This window comes from Paramacrobiotus metropolitanus, unplaced genomic scaffold (assembly GCF_019649055.1).
Source record: "Paramacrobiotus metropolitanus isolate TYO unplaced genomic scaffold, Prichtersi_v1.0 Parri_scaffold0000171, whole genome shotgun sequence".
Taxonomy (NCBI): Eukaryota; Metazoa; Tardigrada; class Eutardigrada; order Parachela; family Macrobiotidae; genus Paramacrobiotus; species Paramacrobiotus metropolitanus.
In genome coordinates, this window is record NW_026570391.1 from 186,873 (window position 1) to 204,972 (window position 18,100).

Below are 18,100 nucleotides of genomic sequence, written 5' to 3' on the forward strand. Positions count from 1 at the left end.
GCTTAATCAGAGGTAAAGAAAGTGCTAACGCGCAGAAGCGGAAGGAAGTTATTCCGCTGCCGAAACTCAGTCACAGCCGGTTAAACACCCGAACGCCGGATAATACAGCCGACCACTTCAGCTCGCGCGAATGCAAATTAAACGCACTAGTTGTTTATATAAATCCTGGCTGCATTGCCTTTTCCGCTCAGGGGCGCGTTCAAGGGGCGACAACTGCCGTTGGCCGCGTGCGACCATTGTTGCCGGTTAATTTTACATAATCTACTTCATCCAACGGCCGACGTAACCAGCCACACCAGACTGCTATAAAAACGTGTCCGCCTAAACTTAAAAATTATTTTAAAAATTTCCGAGAATTTTTCCGAGAATTTATTTTTAATTTTTTACAATTTTTTTACAATTTTGCCGGTTAGAATGAAGGTCATTTTCTTACTGTGTTTTGTGGGCGTGGCGTTGGCCCAGAAGCAGTACGTGTGGGATCTGCTGAAACCGGCGCTGAACGCGGCGGAAGTGCAGGCTATTTTGGCTAACCGCGACGCCGGCCAGTTTCCTATGTATGCGACAATCCCGGAGACCCGGTTCAGCTGTACGTCGAAGAAGCAGGCGGGCTTCTACGCCGACCCGGAGGCGCAGTGTCAGGTCTTCCACCGCTGCGATATCAACGGCAACCAGACCAGCTATTTGTGTCTGAACAGCACGTTGTTCAACCAGGTCACGCTTGTCTGCGATTATTTCTTCAACGTCGACTGCCAACGGTAAGTAGAATGCAGCCCGGCCTAAGTAAAGGTCATTCCATAAAGGGCTTATATCCAAACAGAATAAATTCATAAATTATATTTGCCTGAATAAAATTCAGATAAATAAAATCTATGAACTGTGCTATAAGGATTTATTATGCAATGCTGGATTTTATCTTGGCATGTTTATTTTATATTTAGTACATTTTATTAAATATATGCGGTACATCATTAATAAAAATATATTTTTTTTGCATTTTTTTTATTTTTATATTTATATTAAACATACACTCCTACAGATAAATCCAAATGACATTAAAGTAATGGCTGTTTGTGAATTTGTACTGTTTACACTTGCTGTTTATTACTGAAATTTATATATGTTATTATTTTATTTTTCTGAATTTATTAATATTAAGGCAGTAATACAGTACTTTGTGTAGGTTCACGTCGTACGAGGATTTCGCCAATTCGCGTCTGTACACCGACCAGCCGCTCTTCGACACCCCGCCCAACGACTACGTCCCGCCCGGCGTCGGCGCCGCGCAGATCGTCGCCTCCGGCTCGGCCGTGGCCGGGAGTGGCGCGCCCCGTCCCGCCGCCCGCCCGCCCATCAAACCGCAGCCGCGCCGCCGCACCTAAGATTCCCGGCCCTCTGTCGTTAATTTCCCATCGCCTGCTTTGCTTTCATTCCTGACTTACCAGTTCTAATTGCTCTGCTGAATGCACATCATGCGCATAGTCGAGTTTTCGTCTTTCGCTTTCGCTTTATCAAGAGCGCTGTAACACGTATCATCAAGTTAATTTTGGTCCATACATTTAATTCGAGAGATATTCCTGTAATTTTCCCGTACTGTCCAACCGCTTAATTAATCACCTGGCACTGGAGCGCTGCTGCACAAATTCATCCACTATCCGCTCAATAAATGTCAGTGTCGCAGAACACACAATTTAATATTGCCGATCGTCAACAAACAGAACAACAATTAACAAAAAAAGCCTCAATACAAAAATCGAGTACGTGCAATAACAATTCCAAGGCCATTTCCGGCGCGTCACTGTCCACCGTTAACCGGCGCCCCCGGTTTGATCCCCGACTGGGCCGCTGCCGCCCCGGGAATCGCCATTGGCTGCCCAGGCACGCCGCCCGCGTTCATCCCGTAGAGAAACCCCGGCCCGGGCGCCGGCATCCCGAATCCCGGGAAGAAGCCGGGCGCGCCGCCCCACGGCCACCACCACGGCGGCAGCGGCACGCCCGGCCAGCCGTAACCGCTCCCCATGGGCGGCTGCCACACCGGCGGCAGAAACCCCCCGAAACCCGGCGCGGCACTGGCGAAGACGGGCGGGGCGGCGGTGGTGACGCTGGGCGGCAGATTCACCGGAGGAACGGTCGGTCCCGCCGCGCCCACCGCCCCGGGGTGACCGGGGTCTGCTGCTGCAACACCCCGCGCGCAGCACAACATCCAGGGCGTTGTGCAGTGTTCCGCCGTTGTCCGGGAGTATGGGCGCCGCGTCCCGGGTCGATGGCGCCGCGCCGGGTCCGTCCTCGTCCATATCGTCCACCACGATGATCTCGCTGACGTCGGTGTCCACCTCCACCGCCGCCGGGGGAGTATGGCGCTCAGCGCGGTCCCCGACGGCGGGCGAGTCGTTGCGCTGCTTCGGCAGCCGGGCCACGCTGGCCTCCTGCTCGAAGCCGGCGTCCTCCACCGTCTGCACGGTCCCGCACAGCCGCTGCCCTTTTTTCTTCTAAAATAGTATACAAAACATTAAATATAAAAACATATGTAAAATAACTTTGATAATATAATCTAAAGAATTATTTAGATATGAAATACATAAAGTATTTAAATATGAAATATGAATGAAATAGCATAATAAAATAGCAGACAGTACTAATAAAATTTCAGTGAAAAGGGCAGCCTGCAAGTAAAAAAAAAACAAATAACGTTTGCTGCGACGGACTGACCGTGATGCGACGTGTCCGGCGTCTCTTGCGCGGCTGCTCACCGGCGGCCTTTTTCGCCCCCCTGCGCAGGCGCTTGACACGGGCGTCGTGCTGCGTATAGTCCGGTGCAGCCGGGTTTTTCGCTGTTTCCCCGCGACCGGCGCTCTCCAGAACGCGATGGTCCACCGCTTCGTCAGGCAGAAAACGGGCACGACCTACAGTACACACGGATAGAGTTACGTCCGGACATTCGCTAGTCAGCGGTCGTTGCTTACGTTCCGCGGCGCGGCGCTGCTGGGTGTTGGGCTGGCGCAGCCGGGACGACACCGGCGCATCGTCGTGGGTGACCGGTTGGATGGGGCGGGGCGACCGGCGGCGTTTAACGCGTCGGTTGGTCTATCAATATCACATTACATGGCAGCGACAAAATCTGGCCATTGCAGGGTACTTTTTCACGCCCATGTATACAAATCATCTGGCTACGGAATGTCATAAAACAAAGCAAAAAAGAGTACGAAAGTGACAGTTTTCGTGCCTGTTCAAAACCCGTGAAAACGAGGCATCCTTGCTCAACTTCGACTGCCTCATTGCTAGCCTTTTAAGCTATGGGTCAACAACGTTTTTTAGAAAGATATAAATCAAACAAATAATAAATTTATAGGTGAATAAATAAGTTCAACAAAAACGACAACAATCTTGAACTTGATACGCAGGAAACTAATATAGATATCCGCCCAAATACATAGCGCACTTCAGCGGTTCTCTGTTCGCGCCCACTGCTGCGTCGCTGACGATGGACGCGTGTCTCACCTTGTGCACGGGTCGGTCGTCCTTGTCAGCCTGAACCGTCATCCCGCTGACGGAGGCCTTCCGCTCCTCCGACGGCTCCCGTTTAATCGTACGAAGCGGCGAGCCTTCCTGTCCGGTGGATGGAGACGGAGGCGAGGGAACCGTGGCAGCCGTCCGCTGTCGGCGCTTGCGGTGAGTTCCCTGTTGACGGCGGCGTCTGCCTGCTCGCGCCTGTTGCTGCGGAGGACCACGCGATCCTCCCGCAGCTGGACGCGGTAGCAATGTTTTTCGGGATGGCGGCATGGTTCTGCAACACCGTTGACATGGTCTGAACGGAGCAATCGCAGTAGCCAGCCAAGAGTTGAGCGATCGCCGTAGATGCATCGAAACCAGGCATCGATCTGCATGTGTCGCTGTCTCTTACCTGATTTTCCCTTCGATTTCCAGAAAATATGTTGTACGCGACACGTACAACTATCCAATCCAGAGAAATACTGTTCCGCTTGTGATTTCGATAAGAACGGCGAGGAAGATGAAGATCGCGAAGGAGGAGAACTTGTGCGAACCCAGAACGAAAAAGCAGGCAAGAATTCTGTGCACTGCTAACGCTTGAAAGGAGGCAGTCGCCAGAGCCGGTCCGAACATTTTTAGTACCTGACTGCCCATCCACCGCGGTCGGCTACGTGCTTCGACAGCGGTAAGACTAAACGCCTCGGCCGTCCGTAAAAATAAATCCCAAATAACAGTGCAATTTTATTATACAAAGTAGTGTTTAATTTGTATTTTTCGACCACTCTCATCGGAAAAAAGGGGAAGTTTCTATTGAATACAGAGTATGTATGAATTGTCAGCATTTGTATTCCATAACAGGCTGCCGAATTTTACAAGTAACCACCTAACATGATAGAACGTACACAGAAATCCATAGAACGGCAGCGAAATCCTTAAATTTATTGTTTTGCCAAATTTGTGATTTTTCTACACTGACCAATTCTTGCATCATCATATATTTCGAAGTGAAAACGACCATATTTTATCGGGAAAAGCACAATCAGCTGATAAAATCTGTAACAAGGAAGAAGAGAACAGCAGTGCAGATTAATTAAGTAATTATTTATAATGCATTAGAATATGCACATAATAAACTGTTATACGTAAGTAGTAATGAAGGATCATAATTAAGGAAAGCAAGCGTTACGCGCGACGCCTGAGTGGCATCGCGCTTCACCATGGGATTGATAATTTCTTTAACATAAACATATTGACCTTTGCATTAAACGGTGTCCATATGCGTGATGTTGCTTGTACGTACTGTATTATGTACAGGTACAAAAATTAGCCGGTTCCTTTCCACGTCACGTCCACCGATGGGGGAATGATCTAGGCCTTCTTGGCCGGCGGCGTCGTGCTGGTCTGCTTCTTGAACTTGACCTTGCTGGGCTGGCTGGCGCTGGGCGCCATGGAGGTGCGCTTCTTGTTGAGCTGCGTCTTCTTCTGCACGTACTTCTTGTGGTCGTTCTTCTCCACCTTCTCGCGCTCGCGCTTGTCGTTGCACTCGTTGCGCAGCATCACCGCCACCACCGCGTTACCCATGATGAAAGTATCCCAATTTATCCGATCCCGGCAAAATGATGACCTGCAAGTAGACAACGCCCACAACGTCATTACCAGGGTTTCGGAGAATCACGTCCCTTGTCAGACTGATTAAGCGAGCAGTGTATATTGCAGTTTATTAACTTCTACTTGCAAATCAACTGTACATGTACAGATACATGTCAGCCGCGAGCTGTATAATTGCGCATATTTCCCGGCAACTTCGGACTGGATTTGCCAACTGGTTGAGCCCGATTAATGCCGTATTATGTATATATGCAGCTATAATTCTCCGCAAGCGGAAACTGCTACCCTGCTGGGAATTTATCGTTAATCCCGCAAATTGAAAGCGTGCACACTAACTAAAGCCGAATAATATCGTATTCTTATAAAATAAAATTTTGACACAGATGTTAAATGAAACATCCTCTTCTGCCCATGCGCCATGCGGAACGCGGCACTTAGTTCACCTGATATAACATAACATGAAACCACTTCCGGTTGGATGGAATAAGTCAAATTTTTAAGAAAATATTAAATAAAATTCCACTTCCAGTTGGACTGAATAAATTAACGCTCTCAACGTACATCCAGTGACGTCATACAGATAACATGCACAACGCCAAAAACGCTTTACCTAGACAATTCGCATGATACATGGACGTTTTGAGATCTTTTGGTTAACAGCAGTTGCTACTCTATCGCTATACTTTATAGATATTCTCATTGTATCACTACCATGAATCATGAGCAACGAACGTTTCTATAAAAAAACAAACGGAAGGCGTATGCATAAACAGCAGATCAATGCAGTAGCCTTTTCTGAATATGTCTGATTGCAAAAAAATAAATAATTCGAGAAAAGGAAGAAAACATAACAATTGATTTTGCAAGGATTGAGTCTCACGCGCCAATGTCATAAAAATTAAAAGAAAATAAATAATGCAGTTTGAATAAACCCATATGTACAGGATTCTAGGCAAAAAATGCGGTTAATTATATTTTGGGAAGCTTCGGTCGTTCTCAAAATGTACAAGTGTAATTAATTTTATTGGCTACTTTAGTTTCCCTATAAATCAGCATTGCCTGTACGCTTAAGTAGAATCGAAATCAAAATTTCGATGGAAAAACAACTGCACTGATATGTTAAGGAAATCTCTTAATTTGTCTGTGGTGCAACAATAGTAAGTATATGGTCAATGTCGGTGGTCAGTAGGTGTCACTGAATACGTCACAATACGTGTATAGTACGTGAGGAAAGGACCATTAGGCTGAGCGAGGCTAATTGCGCCAATTAATTAAGGCAATTTTCCGTTATTTCCAGCTACACGATAAACAGGTACCGCTTCCGGCACATCATGATCACCCGTCTCGAATGTCTTACCAGTTAAAAACAAGGAGAAGTAAAGGTTACGGACTATAGGGCTCTGCGTCGCAGCAGGGGCCGATCCATATCCGGATACGCCAGCTCACACACGACAAATGTCCTTAACTGTCCCCTCCGCGTGCACCAATCAGATCAAAGGTCGCCAAAATCAATGCTTTAGACTGTAATCAGGTCGCCAAAACGCTCCACAATCTTGGGACAAAAAAAGAGCACATCCAGAGGATGAAAATATAAGGCAAATATAAGTGTTAATTGCAGCACAGTGTTGTTGATCAGTTGATTGCCAAAGAGTGTCTTACGACGCGTATGCAGTCATGTTACGTCTGGGTTCTTTGATTTACTGCAGCACCATAAGTTTCTATACAGGTCCTTCAGTTCGTCGCATTCACGGATAATGCAGTCGTGTACATGGTGTAGTTCATAAGAAAACAGAAAGTGTGAATTATGGCCGAATACTTTTCCTCGCCGAAAGATACCCGCGGGCCGCTGCTGCTTGTGCACAGTAATGCAGTATAATATTGTACATGAATGTTATAAGCGGTATAAAATACACTTAATTCGTCGCCGCGGAATTCAGGCTCAACAAGCTTCAACTCCATCCGGCGCAAGCGTGTAATGTACTACATGTCACGTATACCAGCGTTTTATGTGACTAATACCCAGAAAAGCAGCCCTTGTGAAAAGTGAAAAACCGGCGTTTTGTCTTATTTTTGCTGTTTTTGTTTGTCTCTTGCGAGGACTTTTTTTACGATCGCCTCGCGGACAAATGCACGATGGCGCTGAGCTCGTGATGTATACAGAATGGTAGCGTTCGTATTTAGAGAGTGTCATAAAAGTACCAGTACATATTAGAGAACGCACATAACCTGCAATTAAAACTGCACAATATACTGGTAGATATTTCTTTTTTTCACCGTTACAATCGGTGTCATTTCGGCTACCCTAGACCGGCGTACACCGTACTTTCGTACAGTTTATGACTCGTACTGATTTAAGGGAAGTGGCCCGGTACATATGGTACCAAAGTCGTGTACAAGCACGAAGTTTTTCACTTGCGCGCACTCCCAAAGCATTTTTTTCTCTTGTTTTATGATATTCTGTTATAGCCAGATGATTTGTATATACACTGGCGTGAAAACCGTTTGTGCGCGCAACATCCGGTTCGGGAGTTATGGCTGTTAAAAAATTCCAAAAAGTTTAAATGCATTCAGGTGTGCCAAAAGTTTCATTATGGACCGATCTCCTTCAAATTCTGCACGTTAATGCATTTAACTACGAAGAACGTTTTTACACCGATCCACTGTTCCAGCATGTTTTCAAATTTTAAAACGAATTTCAAAAATGTAAAAATTCATTTTAAATTTTGAAAAAAATCATGGAAGTCAGGATCAGTGTGAAAACGATCTTTATTTATGGCCATATGCATTTACGTGCAAATTCTGAAGGAGATCGGTTTATTATGAGACTTTTGGTATGCCTGAATGCATTTACATTTTCTAACAGCCATAACTCCCGAACCGGATGCTGCGCGCACAGACGGTTTTCACGCCAGTGTATACAAATCACCTAGCTATAGAACCGTCATAAACCGAAATCAAAATGTGTTTGGGAGTGCGCGAAAGAGAAAGTTTTCCTACATGTACACGACTTGGTACCATGTACCGGGCCACTTTCCTTAATAATATAATATACATGTACACAACAAAGGTACTCCGGACCAGCGCAGCCTACAACGTATCCCGATTGCATCATTTGCATATTATGCGTTAAGGCATGATTCATGTATTATAAGGAAACAGCCTAATAAAACATAACTCACACATCAATTATGTAATGGAACATCGAATGTCAGCTTTATGCTTTACTAAAACTAATTTGCGTTTAGCAGAAGTATGTGTAGTTGGAATGCAGCACGCGATGAGGTCGAATTAATTTGTTGCAGGCGATCGAAGCCATATATACTTTGTACTTACTTACTGATCGTGAAATAAAGATACTACCCGTAGTACTTTCACAAGCGATAGTTTTGATTGAATTGATACATGCTCATTAACATGTACATGTTTGGAAATAATCCAGCCTTCCAACAATTAACTAAAATTATTTTAGTGGTAGCCATACGCATGCAGCCTGGAATTCATGACAAAAATTAAAGAAGACAATCAGCCCTATCCTACCCTAGCTGTTTTTACTATTCGTTAGTGTTGAATTGCAATACTAATGCCACACTAACGATAAGTAGAAATGATACCCTAATCATCAGAATCGACTAGTATAATTATTAGAAGTATCCAGTATCAAGTGAATGTTACAGCATCCGGCGCGCTCTCTACGGATATCGCAGACCCAGCTTGTCATAATATATAGATATAGATATTATATACATGTATGTACGAACATACGTACATTGTAGTTACATGCGTACATCTATCATATGTGCTTACTCTTATATAGACATTAATTTTATGTACTGTACATTGGTATAAATAAGAATTAATAGAACCAATGTAAACCAGACGCAAATTCAAATCGAGGAGCCACGCTTCCGGTCATCTGCAAGTGTACCGGCCTAGCTTTTTGGCTATCGATATATACTATATTCTCATAATATCTATATAAGCTACAGCTGCACATGTCCCGTTTCCGGTCCACCTAACTGCAGTTAGCGGACCGCAAGGTGGCACTGATCGAATTGCAGCAGCAACGCTATAATTCCTTAACAGCACCTGGCGTAGTACCTCCATTCCAACGGCAGGAAATGACCTGATTGTGCCAGTCCAGGACGATTGTGTGGAAATTGTATCAAAATATAATCCGCGTAAACTATTCTGTATAGCACCTTCAAAACCCTTTTCTTCACTTTTTTTTCATTGCGTTACAACCGTTTAGTTTTGCGCGAAATATAGAATATATTCAGTTGGAGAGTGATCAATGAAAATAATAAGGATCGAAAATTAGTTAAATTTGCTTACAGTAAAGTATATCTGTACAGTGTACATTGTCCGACTCGTACTAATACTCGTACTTTTGGTATCAGTTATTTTTCAAGTTACAAGTACCGGCTTTCATGAACTCATAGCTGACCAGTACGAGTGCTAGCTCTACGCTGTAATAATCCCTTCGGCAAAATGTTTTGTTCAAAAACGGAAAACATCGACAAATCAGAGCAGCCAAATCGCCGTCTCGGGCGCTGGCACAGATAATACTGGCGCTGACTCAACCTCGCGCGGTGTGGCGAGGGCGGAACGCCACAACCGGATTGGCTGTTGCAGTGTTGCTGCCGGGGGTGTGTCGCGTTGGCTGCTGCTGATTGGTTGTCCGTCCAGTATGTGTCATCGCATTCAGGAAATGTTTTGCACTGTTTATTGTGCCGCGATCGTAACCCGACCACGCACGGCGATAATTTATAGCACATCCAGTTAGCAATTCACCACGCATCCGCTCGTTTATTGCGCCAGTAACTTCCCAAGGGAATTTTCATAGCATTTGCCCGTCCCATTTTAGCAACATCTGTTCGAGTTTAATCGTTGAATTCGGATCGGATCGCTTCCATTCGATATTTTTATTCACTGCGCAATCGCTTAATTTCCTGTCTGTTGGCATATGGTGCAATATTTCCGATTAGTTTAATTTTCCATAAATTTATTGTGCATTCCGGATTATTGTTTCCATCGCGACTTTCCCAAAATATTGATCGACGCTGCTGTACACGACAATCAGCAGGAAATCCTGGAAATTCCCTTGCCTGCAAAATCCTCCAAAAATTGTAATAATTTACTGAGCGCAAGGTGTGGATTTCCTGTAGTAGTTGGCTTTATGCATGCACTCCAGCTGAATGCAACACATTCACGATCCACTCCTGTTTCTTCCTTCTTCTTCCCCTGATTATGGCTCCGTCAACTCTTCACCATGGACATGGACGGGTTAGAAATTTCATCCTGTTTTGTCTGATCATTTGCGGATTGGTGACGGGCAGCGGGGCCAGTCGCAAAGTGACCGCCTGTTCCAGGTACGAACAGAATTTTCGTGTTTGTTCATGAAATGTGGCGTGGCGCGCTGTAGCTATGTCAAGGGTTTTCCGGCCCTGTGCGTGTTATTTTCACCGTATAAGCTGTGGCGTAGCGAGCTGTAGCATAACAGGGGTCTTCCGGCCCTGCGCACGCTAATTTTATCGTGCTGAATTTCGTTGTCTGCTTTTTTTGGCGCGCTTCACGATCTGATCAGAATGAGATGATTATTTTAATTTTTGACGGAAGAATTTACTATTTTAGATTCTAGGATGTAGATTTTTATGAAAAATTAATTCCATATCGTATCCGCGATGGATGGGTACAGTTTCGTGGTGTTTTTATGGCAGTATCTTCTTTTCCTGATCGTCGTGTGTCTGATTGGGTATCGGTTGGGCACGCGCATCGCGGAGACGTTGTTTGGATTTTTCGATTGATTTTTTCTTTATTTACCTGTAAGGTAATGTGGTTAGACAATGGTGTGAAATTGTGAATGGGTTCGACGATGGGGACTGAGTTGGTTGAGTGCTGAACTCTGCAGTGTTTCGCTGAAAGGTGGGTTTTTGCCTGCCGTTGCGAGAGACAGGCGATGCAGATTTGCACAGGCTGTGCGCCGATGTAATGGTGAGAGTCGTGTTGTTTATTTTGATTTCCTATCAATCTATTCATCGCAGCACGTGCTGGTTGAGTTAAATAGATGTTTATTGACTTACGCTCGTGGTTTCGCAGAAATAATCGGGCTGGATCGGTGAAATCGTGAATATTGATTTTTCTGATGTTTTCCGTCGTTGTGAATAAATATTTTCAACTGAGACAGTTTTTATTTTCATTTTTCAATAGTTCGTTGTTGGTTTTCTAGTGTTAAACTTCTTAAAGTGTTTGGTTAATTTTTTTTGTAATTGTTTTCGGCAGGTTTCAGTTTATTTAGGATATTTTTAATTGGTTTGAATTTTTCTCCTTTTTTTTCCTCAGCCCAGGTAGCCGATTTATTATTTTTTTATCGTTTAATAAATTAAATTAATTGATTTACTTGTTACCTTGTACCAAGTTGTATATGTATGTAATTTGTCTGGGATGTTATTAATTTATTTTATTCTCAATTTGCAGCACGATTGGATTTTTATTTACTTATTTTTATTCCTTTCGTTGATGGTAAAGTTGTTTTCTAAGACTGCGGTATTTAGCCGTTATTTATGATTTTAGAGAATAAGTAATAAAGTTGCTTTATAATGTGCTACAACATATTTCTGAAGTGTGTTTGTTCATTTTGTTGTCATGATTTGCGTTTAGTAGTTTTTATTGTTTTAGACTAAAACAGTAAAAACTATTAAACGCAAAATAAAAACTATTAGATTGCAAAATAAATTAAGTGACTAAAACTTTTAGTCACTTAATTTATTTTGCAACCTAATCTGAAGATTCAGTTACTTGTTGAAGTTTTTTGATTTCTTATTTATCTGTGGTTATTGTTTAAAGTGTTCTGTTTGTTTAGTTTCATTTGTGGCTTGTGCTCATAATTTTAATTTGCTTTATTTAACTTATTTTTCGTTTGCAGCCCGATCTACTGTTATGGGCCGATCCTGCACGCGGTGCAGCTGTCGGGCCTCTTCACCGACTCCAAGTCGTACGTGGACGGGGCGCTGAAGACGCCGGTGGAGGCGGCGCTGGCGGCCTTCGCGCAGCTGGGGCCCTGGCCCAACATCAGCCAGGCCGAACTGCGCGCCTTCGTCGACACCTACTTCCAGCCGGCCGGCACCGACCTCCTCCAGGTCATCCCCGCCGACTACAAGACCGTCGCCGAGGGCGGCCTCCCCGTCTACGACCAGATCGTCAACCAGCCGCTGCGCGACTTCGCCGAGCAAGTCCACATCCGCTGGCGCGATCTCGGACGCAAGGTACACATTTATTCATTTGCATCATTTCTAAGCGCTTTAGCAGGCTATTTATTTTGATTTTATTTTATTGGTTTGGCGGTACTTATTTAATATTTTATCAGTTTAGCGGTATTTACTGTATTTATTTTTTGTTATTTCAGCGGTAGTTATTTTGTGAATTCACGGTTATTGATTAGTTAGTTCCTTTTTCTTATCTTAGCAGTAAATCGTATTTAATTAAGTGGGCAAATTTTATTTCCTCGCGCGGCTCGTAGTATATTTTTCCGGTAAATAATTGCATTTATTGCCGGTTTTTCTTTACGGTTTTTAGCAGTCAAAGATTCGCCATGGCGAGCCTGTTGTTTTCTTCCAGATAAATGTGTGGTTACGTAAGGTGTCTGCAGCCGGTTTTCTTTTGTACGTGGTTCCATTTTAATGGAGCCTCGGGCCAGGCGTTTGTTGTGCAGTTTGTTGTGTATGTTCATTGTTCACTGCCAGCCTCGGGTTGCCTGTAAATTTATCGTTATTATGTAGACTATTGTAGAACAGTGGCTCTTTGCACGTTTGTTTTCGGAATAGCGAGAGGCAGCGCCAGCGTCTTGTCGGTTTTATAAAAAGTTTCCCACGTTTTCCCTTACATTTATTATTAAATTTTATTAAATATTCTCTGTATTTTGTTTACTTTGTTTATACAATTTACTGCAGTATTGTTTTAATTGTCTGATGCAAATTAATAACATTTGTGTGGGTGCAGGTGGCGGCGTCGGCCAGCCAGGAACCGACGCGGCACTCCATCATCAGCCTGCCCAACCCCTTCATCGTGCCCGGGGGCCGTTTCCGCGAAGTGTACTACTGGGACTCCTTCTGGACGCTGCAGGGCCTCCTCGTCTCGGGCATGACGGACACCGCCAAGGGCATGCTCCTCAACTTCGCCTACCTCATTGACCAGTGAGTGCCGGTCGAATGTCCATCAATTTACCCATAAAACAGTTGCATGCTTTATTCAACTGAATTTCTACATAATTTGCGTAGTTAAATTTGTACTGGATATACTTTAATGAATATTTTTTATTTTATTAATTAGGCTAGTTTAGTATTGTCTGGTTGATGTAATTGGGTTATTTTAATTGAGCATAATTGAGTAATTGGGTTAATTTTGATAATTTTATCGCTACTGTCGGAGCAGCCAAGACGCTGGGGCGCCGGCCTATCGCTTGTTTCATGTTATGGCCATCGCCGCTGGTCAGTTATGTCATCCGGCGCTTGTGGCGGTGGGCGATAAGACAGAGATGGTCTTATCGTCCAGTGCCGGCTGCTGCCAGCTGATTGTGGTTTGTGCGATGACCCGATGCGCGATAGATAGGGACACACCTTCCGCTTTTCAGCAGCGTTTATGCAACGCCGCGTGTTCCCCGGTCATCGCGATGGCCCGCACAAGCAGCCTGCCTTCACTGCGCAATTATCGATTCAATTAAATTTTTTTTCGATTTTTATTTGCTTTTTAATTGTGTATTTACCGTTAAAATTAGCAGAAAAATGATTTTTCTCTACTTTAGCTAAGCAAAAAAGAAGCAAGCACGCAAAAAATTAACAAGCGAAAAGTATGATAAATTTCCAGTGACGTGGTTTTGTTTTTGGTATAAATAAAAAAAGTCAAACTAGAAAAATCTGAATTTCCCGGCAGCAGAGACAGGAAATTTTCGCAGTTAATTCTCTTGAAATTAGATGGTTGATCGTTGTTAAATTTTGTAAAAAAAACCAGATTTAACTATATTTTTTCCTGACATAATTATGGAAAGAAAACCTAAAAATGTAAAAGAATTATAGAAAAAAATCAAGAAAATCGACCGCTTTCCATGTCGAACGTTACTGTAGGTACGGGTTCATCCCGAACGGGAACCGCGTGTACTACATCCGGCGGTCGGAGCCGCCGGTGCTGGCGCTGATGATCGACCACTACATCAAGCACCCGAATGTCCCGCCGGCCGACGCCGACTTCGTGCTGCGCAAGCTGCTGCCGTACCTGGAGAAGGAGTACAAATTCTGGATGAAGGAACGCAGCACCACCTTCAATTTCCGCGGCCAGGCGCTGACGCTCAACCGCTACACGGGCGGCGGCCTCAGCACGCCGCGCCCCGAGTCCTACTTCGAGGACTACCATGACGCGCAGGATCTCCTCAACAAATCCATCCAGAGTACGTAATTACCTTCATTTTTTATCATTTTGGTATTTTGCTAGTTTTTCGCATTTATTTTTCCACATTTTTATTTGTTTATTTCCGTATTTTTCAGTTAATTTTTAACATGGTTGCTCGATTTTTCGGGACATTTTTTACCTGATTTAATCAAACGTTTTTAATCATTTTTGTTACTGCGTTCCGGCATTTTTTGATTATTTTATCATTATTTTATTGGTTTCTTTTGGGCATTCTTTGGTTACTTTTTGTATTCTCGCTATTTGTTTTTCGGTACTTTTCTAATTATATTTTAATCGTTGTTTTGTATGATTTTCAAAGTACTCGTATTGCAGCAGACGTGCAGTAATTTTATTTTTATTAAGAAACATTTTTAATTTTTTTTTGTAAATTCTTTTGCATTATTTTCCGCCTAACGGATTGTGGCGCTTTTTTTCCTGTAGGTCCGGCGAGTTTCTACGCCAATGTGGCGGCGGGCGCGGAGAGCGGACTGGATTTCTCGACGCGCTGGCTGGACAGCGCCGGCGCGGAGTTTCTGACGATCCGCACGCGCAGCATCGTCCCGGTGGATCTCAACGCGCTGCTGTGCGCCACCGAGAACGTCCTCAGCGATCTCTACCAACTCACCGGTCAGCGCTGTCTCCCATAGTTTTTTTTTAAAAAATACAGTAATGAAACTACCTTTTGAATTATTTTGAATTATTTTATTTTAAAATTGAAAACCTTAACCCGGCTCCTGTTTATTTACCGTAATAAAAAGTACCAAGCCTTACTTAACGAATAAAATCAGGCTTTCATTCCGTATTGCATTGGAAATAGAAAATCTACCTTTCTTTAACAAAACGACGACGACTTTTCATGCTTTAATAAATTAAAAAATATAAATCCTTTCTTTGGGTCGAAATAGACGATTTTTCTCATGAAATTACACATGGATTTACTGTTTGATTTCTGTTGGAAAATAGTAGTAATAATCAATAAATAATAAAATAAATCGAAAAATTTTGGTCTTCAGTATTTGTTTTTCTCATGCCAAAAAATGGTTGTTGTGTAGGGGATCCGGTGCGCGCGGATTCGTACCGGCAGTTGGCGCTGGACCGCGGCGACGCCATCCAATCGGTGTTCTGGAACAGCAGCGCGAAGATGTGGCGAGATTATGATCTGCGCCGGCAGGAGCAGCGGCCCACCTTCTACTTGTCCCTGCTGACGCCGGTGGCGGCGCGCTGCAGCGGACGCGGCGTTGACATCACCAGCAGCCAATTCATGGCCGACCTCCTCACCTCGCGCGACGTAGGTTTCCTTCGCTGGCAAATTTTATTTTTTGACAATTTAAAATATAAAGGATTTCAATGGACAAATTAATTGAAATGTTCAACTTCAACCTCGAAAAATCATCGGGAAAATTAAACAGGAAAGATTAAAAATTAAAAATTGAAAAATTACGGAGAAAAGTAAGCAGAAGAGGTTATAAAAATTCAAAACAGAAAAACTAAAGAGAAAAGTAAATAGAACATGTAAAAAATTTAAAAAAAATTGAAAAATTACGGAGAAAATTAAGCAGAAGAGGTTATAAAAATTAAAAATAGAAAAACTAAAGAGAAAAGTAAATAGAAAATTTTAAAAATTTAAAAAAATTGAAAGATTATAGAGAAAATTAAGAAGAAGAGGTTATAAAAATTAAAAATAGAAAAATTAAACAGAAAATTGAAAAAAAATTCATGGGAAAATTCAATAAAAAATGATAAAAATTAGAAATTGAAGTCATTTAAAAGGGAAATGTCGGTTGCAGCTGCAGGAGGTGCTGGAGTTGCCGGGCGGCATGCCCTTCTCCTTCGTGCAGGCTTCCGGACGCTACCTGCAGTGGGACTTCCCCAACGCCTGGCCGCCCATGCAATTAGCCCTCATCGAGGCCTTCAACCACAATCCCGCCTTCAAGAAGGTGGCGCTGCAGTGGGCGCAGAAGTGGGTCACCTCCGTCTACACCGGCTTCGTCAACACCTCCCACATCTACGAAAAGGTACCCATCATTCTCATAAACTCTTGAAACTGCAACTTTTTTATGGCAATTTTTCACCATTTGTTTCTCAAAGGTTTTTTAATCTGAATTTTTATGCCGGGGGATTTTTGAAAAATTTTTTGAATGGGTCTTTCAATTTGAATTTGTTTATTTCGTTGTCGCATGTTTTTCTTAGGTGTCCAAAAAGATTTTCGATGTTTTCTAACTAATGGAAGTAGGAGAAACCCTTTTTTTGCACATTGTTTTAGTCTAAAAAAATCAAATTTCATGGAATAAAATGTTAATAAAATAAGAAATTACTTGGCAAGAAATAGGAAGAAATAATTTTCTAAGAAATATTTGGCGAAAAGTAACTATGATCAATTTTCTTATAAAGATGTTAATGGGCGAAAAATGAGAGTAAATATTTTGTTATTAAAAAATAAATTTGGCGAAAAATGGAATAAATATTTTTTAAATGAAAAAATTGTTTCATGGTAAAGATTGATGGTTTTGGTGGTTGTGCAGTATGACGCGCGGACGATCGGGGTTACGGGAGCGGCGGGGAGTACGTGGTGCAGGAAGGTTTCGGCTGGACCAACGGCGGCATCCTGCGTCTGTTGGAGCTCTTCCCCGCCGACCTCCAGGCGCCTTCCGTCAATTTCGAGCCCATCGGCCCCGACCGCGATCCCTACCAGTCCCGTTAACGCAAATCAAGCAGTCAGCCCCGCCCCCTGCCTGTGATACGTCACAATTGTCGATACACACACCCGTGACCTTTGTGCAGAGTTTGATAAGTATTCCACTGTGGAATGGTATTGTAATTATTTTCGCGATGATTTTTGTAGCGCTTTTTAGCTCCTGTGGAGAAATGCTCACGCTTGTCGATTTGTCGATAATTTGATTTTATTTGCTGAGGCGTTGTGTTGTTCGGTCGATTTCTGTCGACTAATGTGTGTTAATTACTTTTACCGTGTTCGTGGAATTTTTGGTACCTTTATACATGAAAAATACAGGAAAAAACTAAGAAAACCTTTTTGGCCACTTTGAATCGTCAAATTAAAATCGTACAGCCATTTTTTGCACTAAATTAAGAAGAAAATCCCTCGAAAAATCCCATAAAAACCAAAATTAAAAGGCTTCGAGATCAGCGCTTTAGTTTTGAAAAGAGAATAACAAAATGAAAAAAGAAATTGGGAATCATGTCCAAACTTGGTTGGGCAATATTCGTTCAGTTGGCCAGTCACCGAATAACTGCTATTTTTGTTTTGTCCATAATTATTGTAATTGAATGACTGAACCACTTAACGTTTGATTTTTGCAAAAATTTCATATGAAAAAAATTAAAAATGTAAGGAACATTGCATGATAATTAGTGACTTTGCATTTTAATTTCCAAGCGAAATATTTGCTGTAAATCGGTGGTGAAGTGTAGTGTTGTGGCTCTGTGATGTTCGTACGAGTATTTAACATGATCTACCACAATTCACACCAGTGATTGTTGAAATTTTCAGTTTACATATTCATAGTATTTTTGCCTGACAGAAATGATGATGACATGCGAGATATGGTTT

At 43.0% G+C, this 18,100-nt stretch overlaps 2 protein-coding genes, 1 long non-coding RNA gene and 1 pseudogene across 3 annotated transcripts; 2 read left to right on the forward strand and 2 right to left on the reverse strand.

The window, feature by feature from the left end:
• The first annotated feature begins 359 nt into the window (after nt 1-359).
• LOC129600327 (U-scoloptoxin(01)-Er1a-like) lies at nt 360-1,780 on the forward strand. The gene is made up of 2 exons (XM_055498809.1): nt 360-755; nt 1,181-1,780. Exons 1-2 carry the CDS (start codon nt 415-417, stop codon nt 1,377-1,379), a joined length of 540 nt encoding a protein of 179 aa, XP_055354784.1. The 5' UTR covers nt 360-414; the 3' UTR covers nt 1,380-1,780.
• LOC129600326 (uncharacterized) lies at nt 1,528-4,063 on the reverse strand. The gene is made up of 5 exons (XM_055498808.1): nt 3,899-4,063; nt 3,496-3,781; nt 2,961-3,081; nt 2,707-2,900; nt 1,528-2,486 (listed from the first exon to the last, which is right to left on the reverse strand). Exons 2-5 carry the CDS (start codon nt 3,775-3,777, stop codon nt 1,806-1,808), a joined length of 1,278 nt encoding a protein of 425 aa, XP_055354783.1. The 5' UTR covers nt 3,778-3,781; nt 3,899-4,063; the 3' UTR covers nt 1,528-1,805.
• A 343-nt stretch (nt 4,064-4,406) lies between these two features.
• LOC129600323 (uncharacterized) lies at nt 4,407-7,132 on the reverse strand. The gene is made up of 2 exons (XR_008692039.1): nt 6,452-7,132; nt 4,407-5,110 (listed from the first exon to the last, which is right to left on the reverse strand). It is a non-coding gene; the product is annotated as an uncharacterized LOC129600323 (long non-coding RNA).
• Nucleotides 7,133-9,822: 2,690 nt separating this feature from the next.
• Nucleotides 9,823-17,562, forward strand: LOC129600316 (trehalase-like; annotated as a pseudogene).
• Nucleotides 17,563-18,100: the final 538 nt, after the last annotated feature.

What these genes read in the sequence shown, in the direction of transcription:
- LOC129600327 (XM_055498809.1), top strand. Translation starts at nt 415, where the DNA reads ATGAAGGTCATTTTCTTACTGTGTTTTGTGGGCGTGGCGTTGGCCCAG. An exon ending in TTCAACGTCGACTGCCAACG is followed by an intron (nt 756 to 1,180) that starts GTAAGTAGAATG and finishes TACTTTGTGTAG; the next exon opens with GTTCACGTCGTACGAGGATT.
- LOC129600326 (XM_055498808.1), bottom strand. Translation starts at nt 3,777, where the DNA reads ATGCCGCCATCCCGAAAAACATTGCTACCGCGTCCAGCTGCGGGAGGA. An exon ending in ACGACCGACCCGTGCACAAG is followed by an intron (nt 3,082 to 3,495) that starts GTGAGACACGCG and finishes TGATATTGATAG; the next exon opens with ACCAACCGACGCGTTAAACG. An exon ending in GCAGCGCCGCGCCGCGGAAC is followed by an intron (nt 2,901 to 2,960) that starts GTAAGCAACGAC and finishes TGTGTACTGTAG; the next exon opens with GTCGTGCCCGTTTTCTGCCT.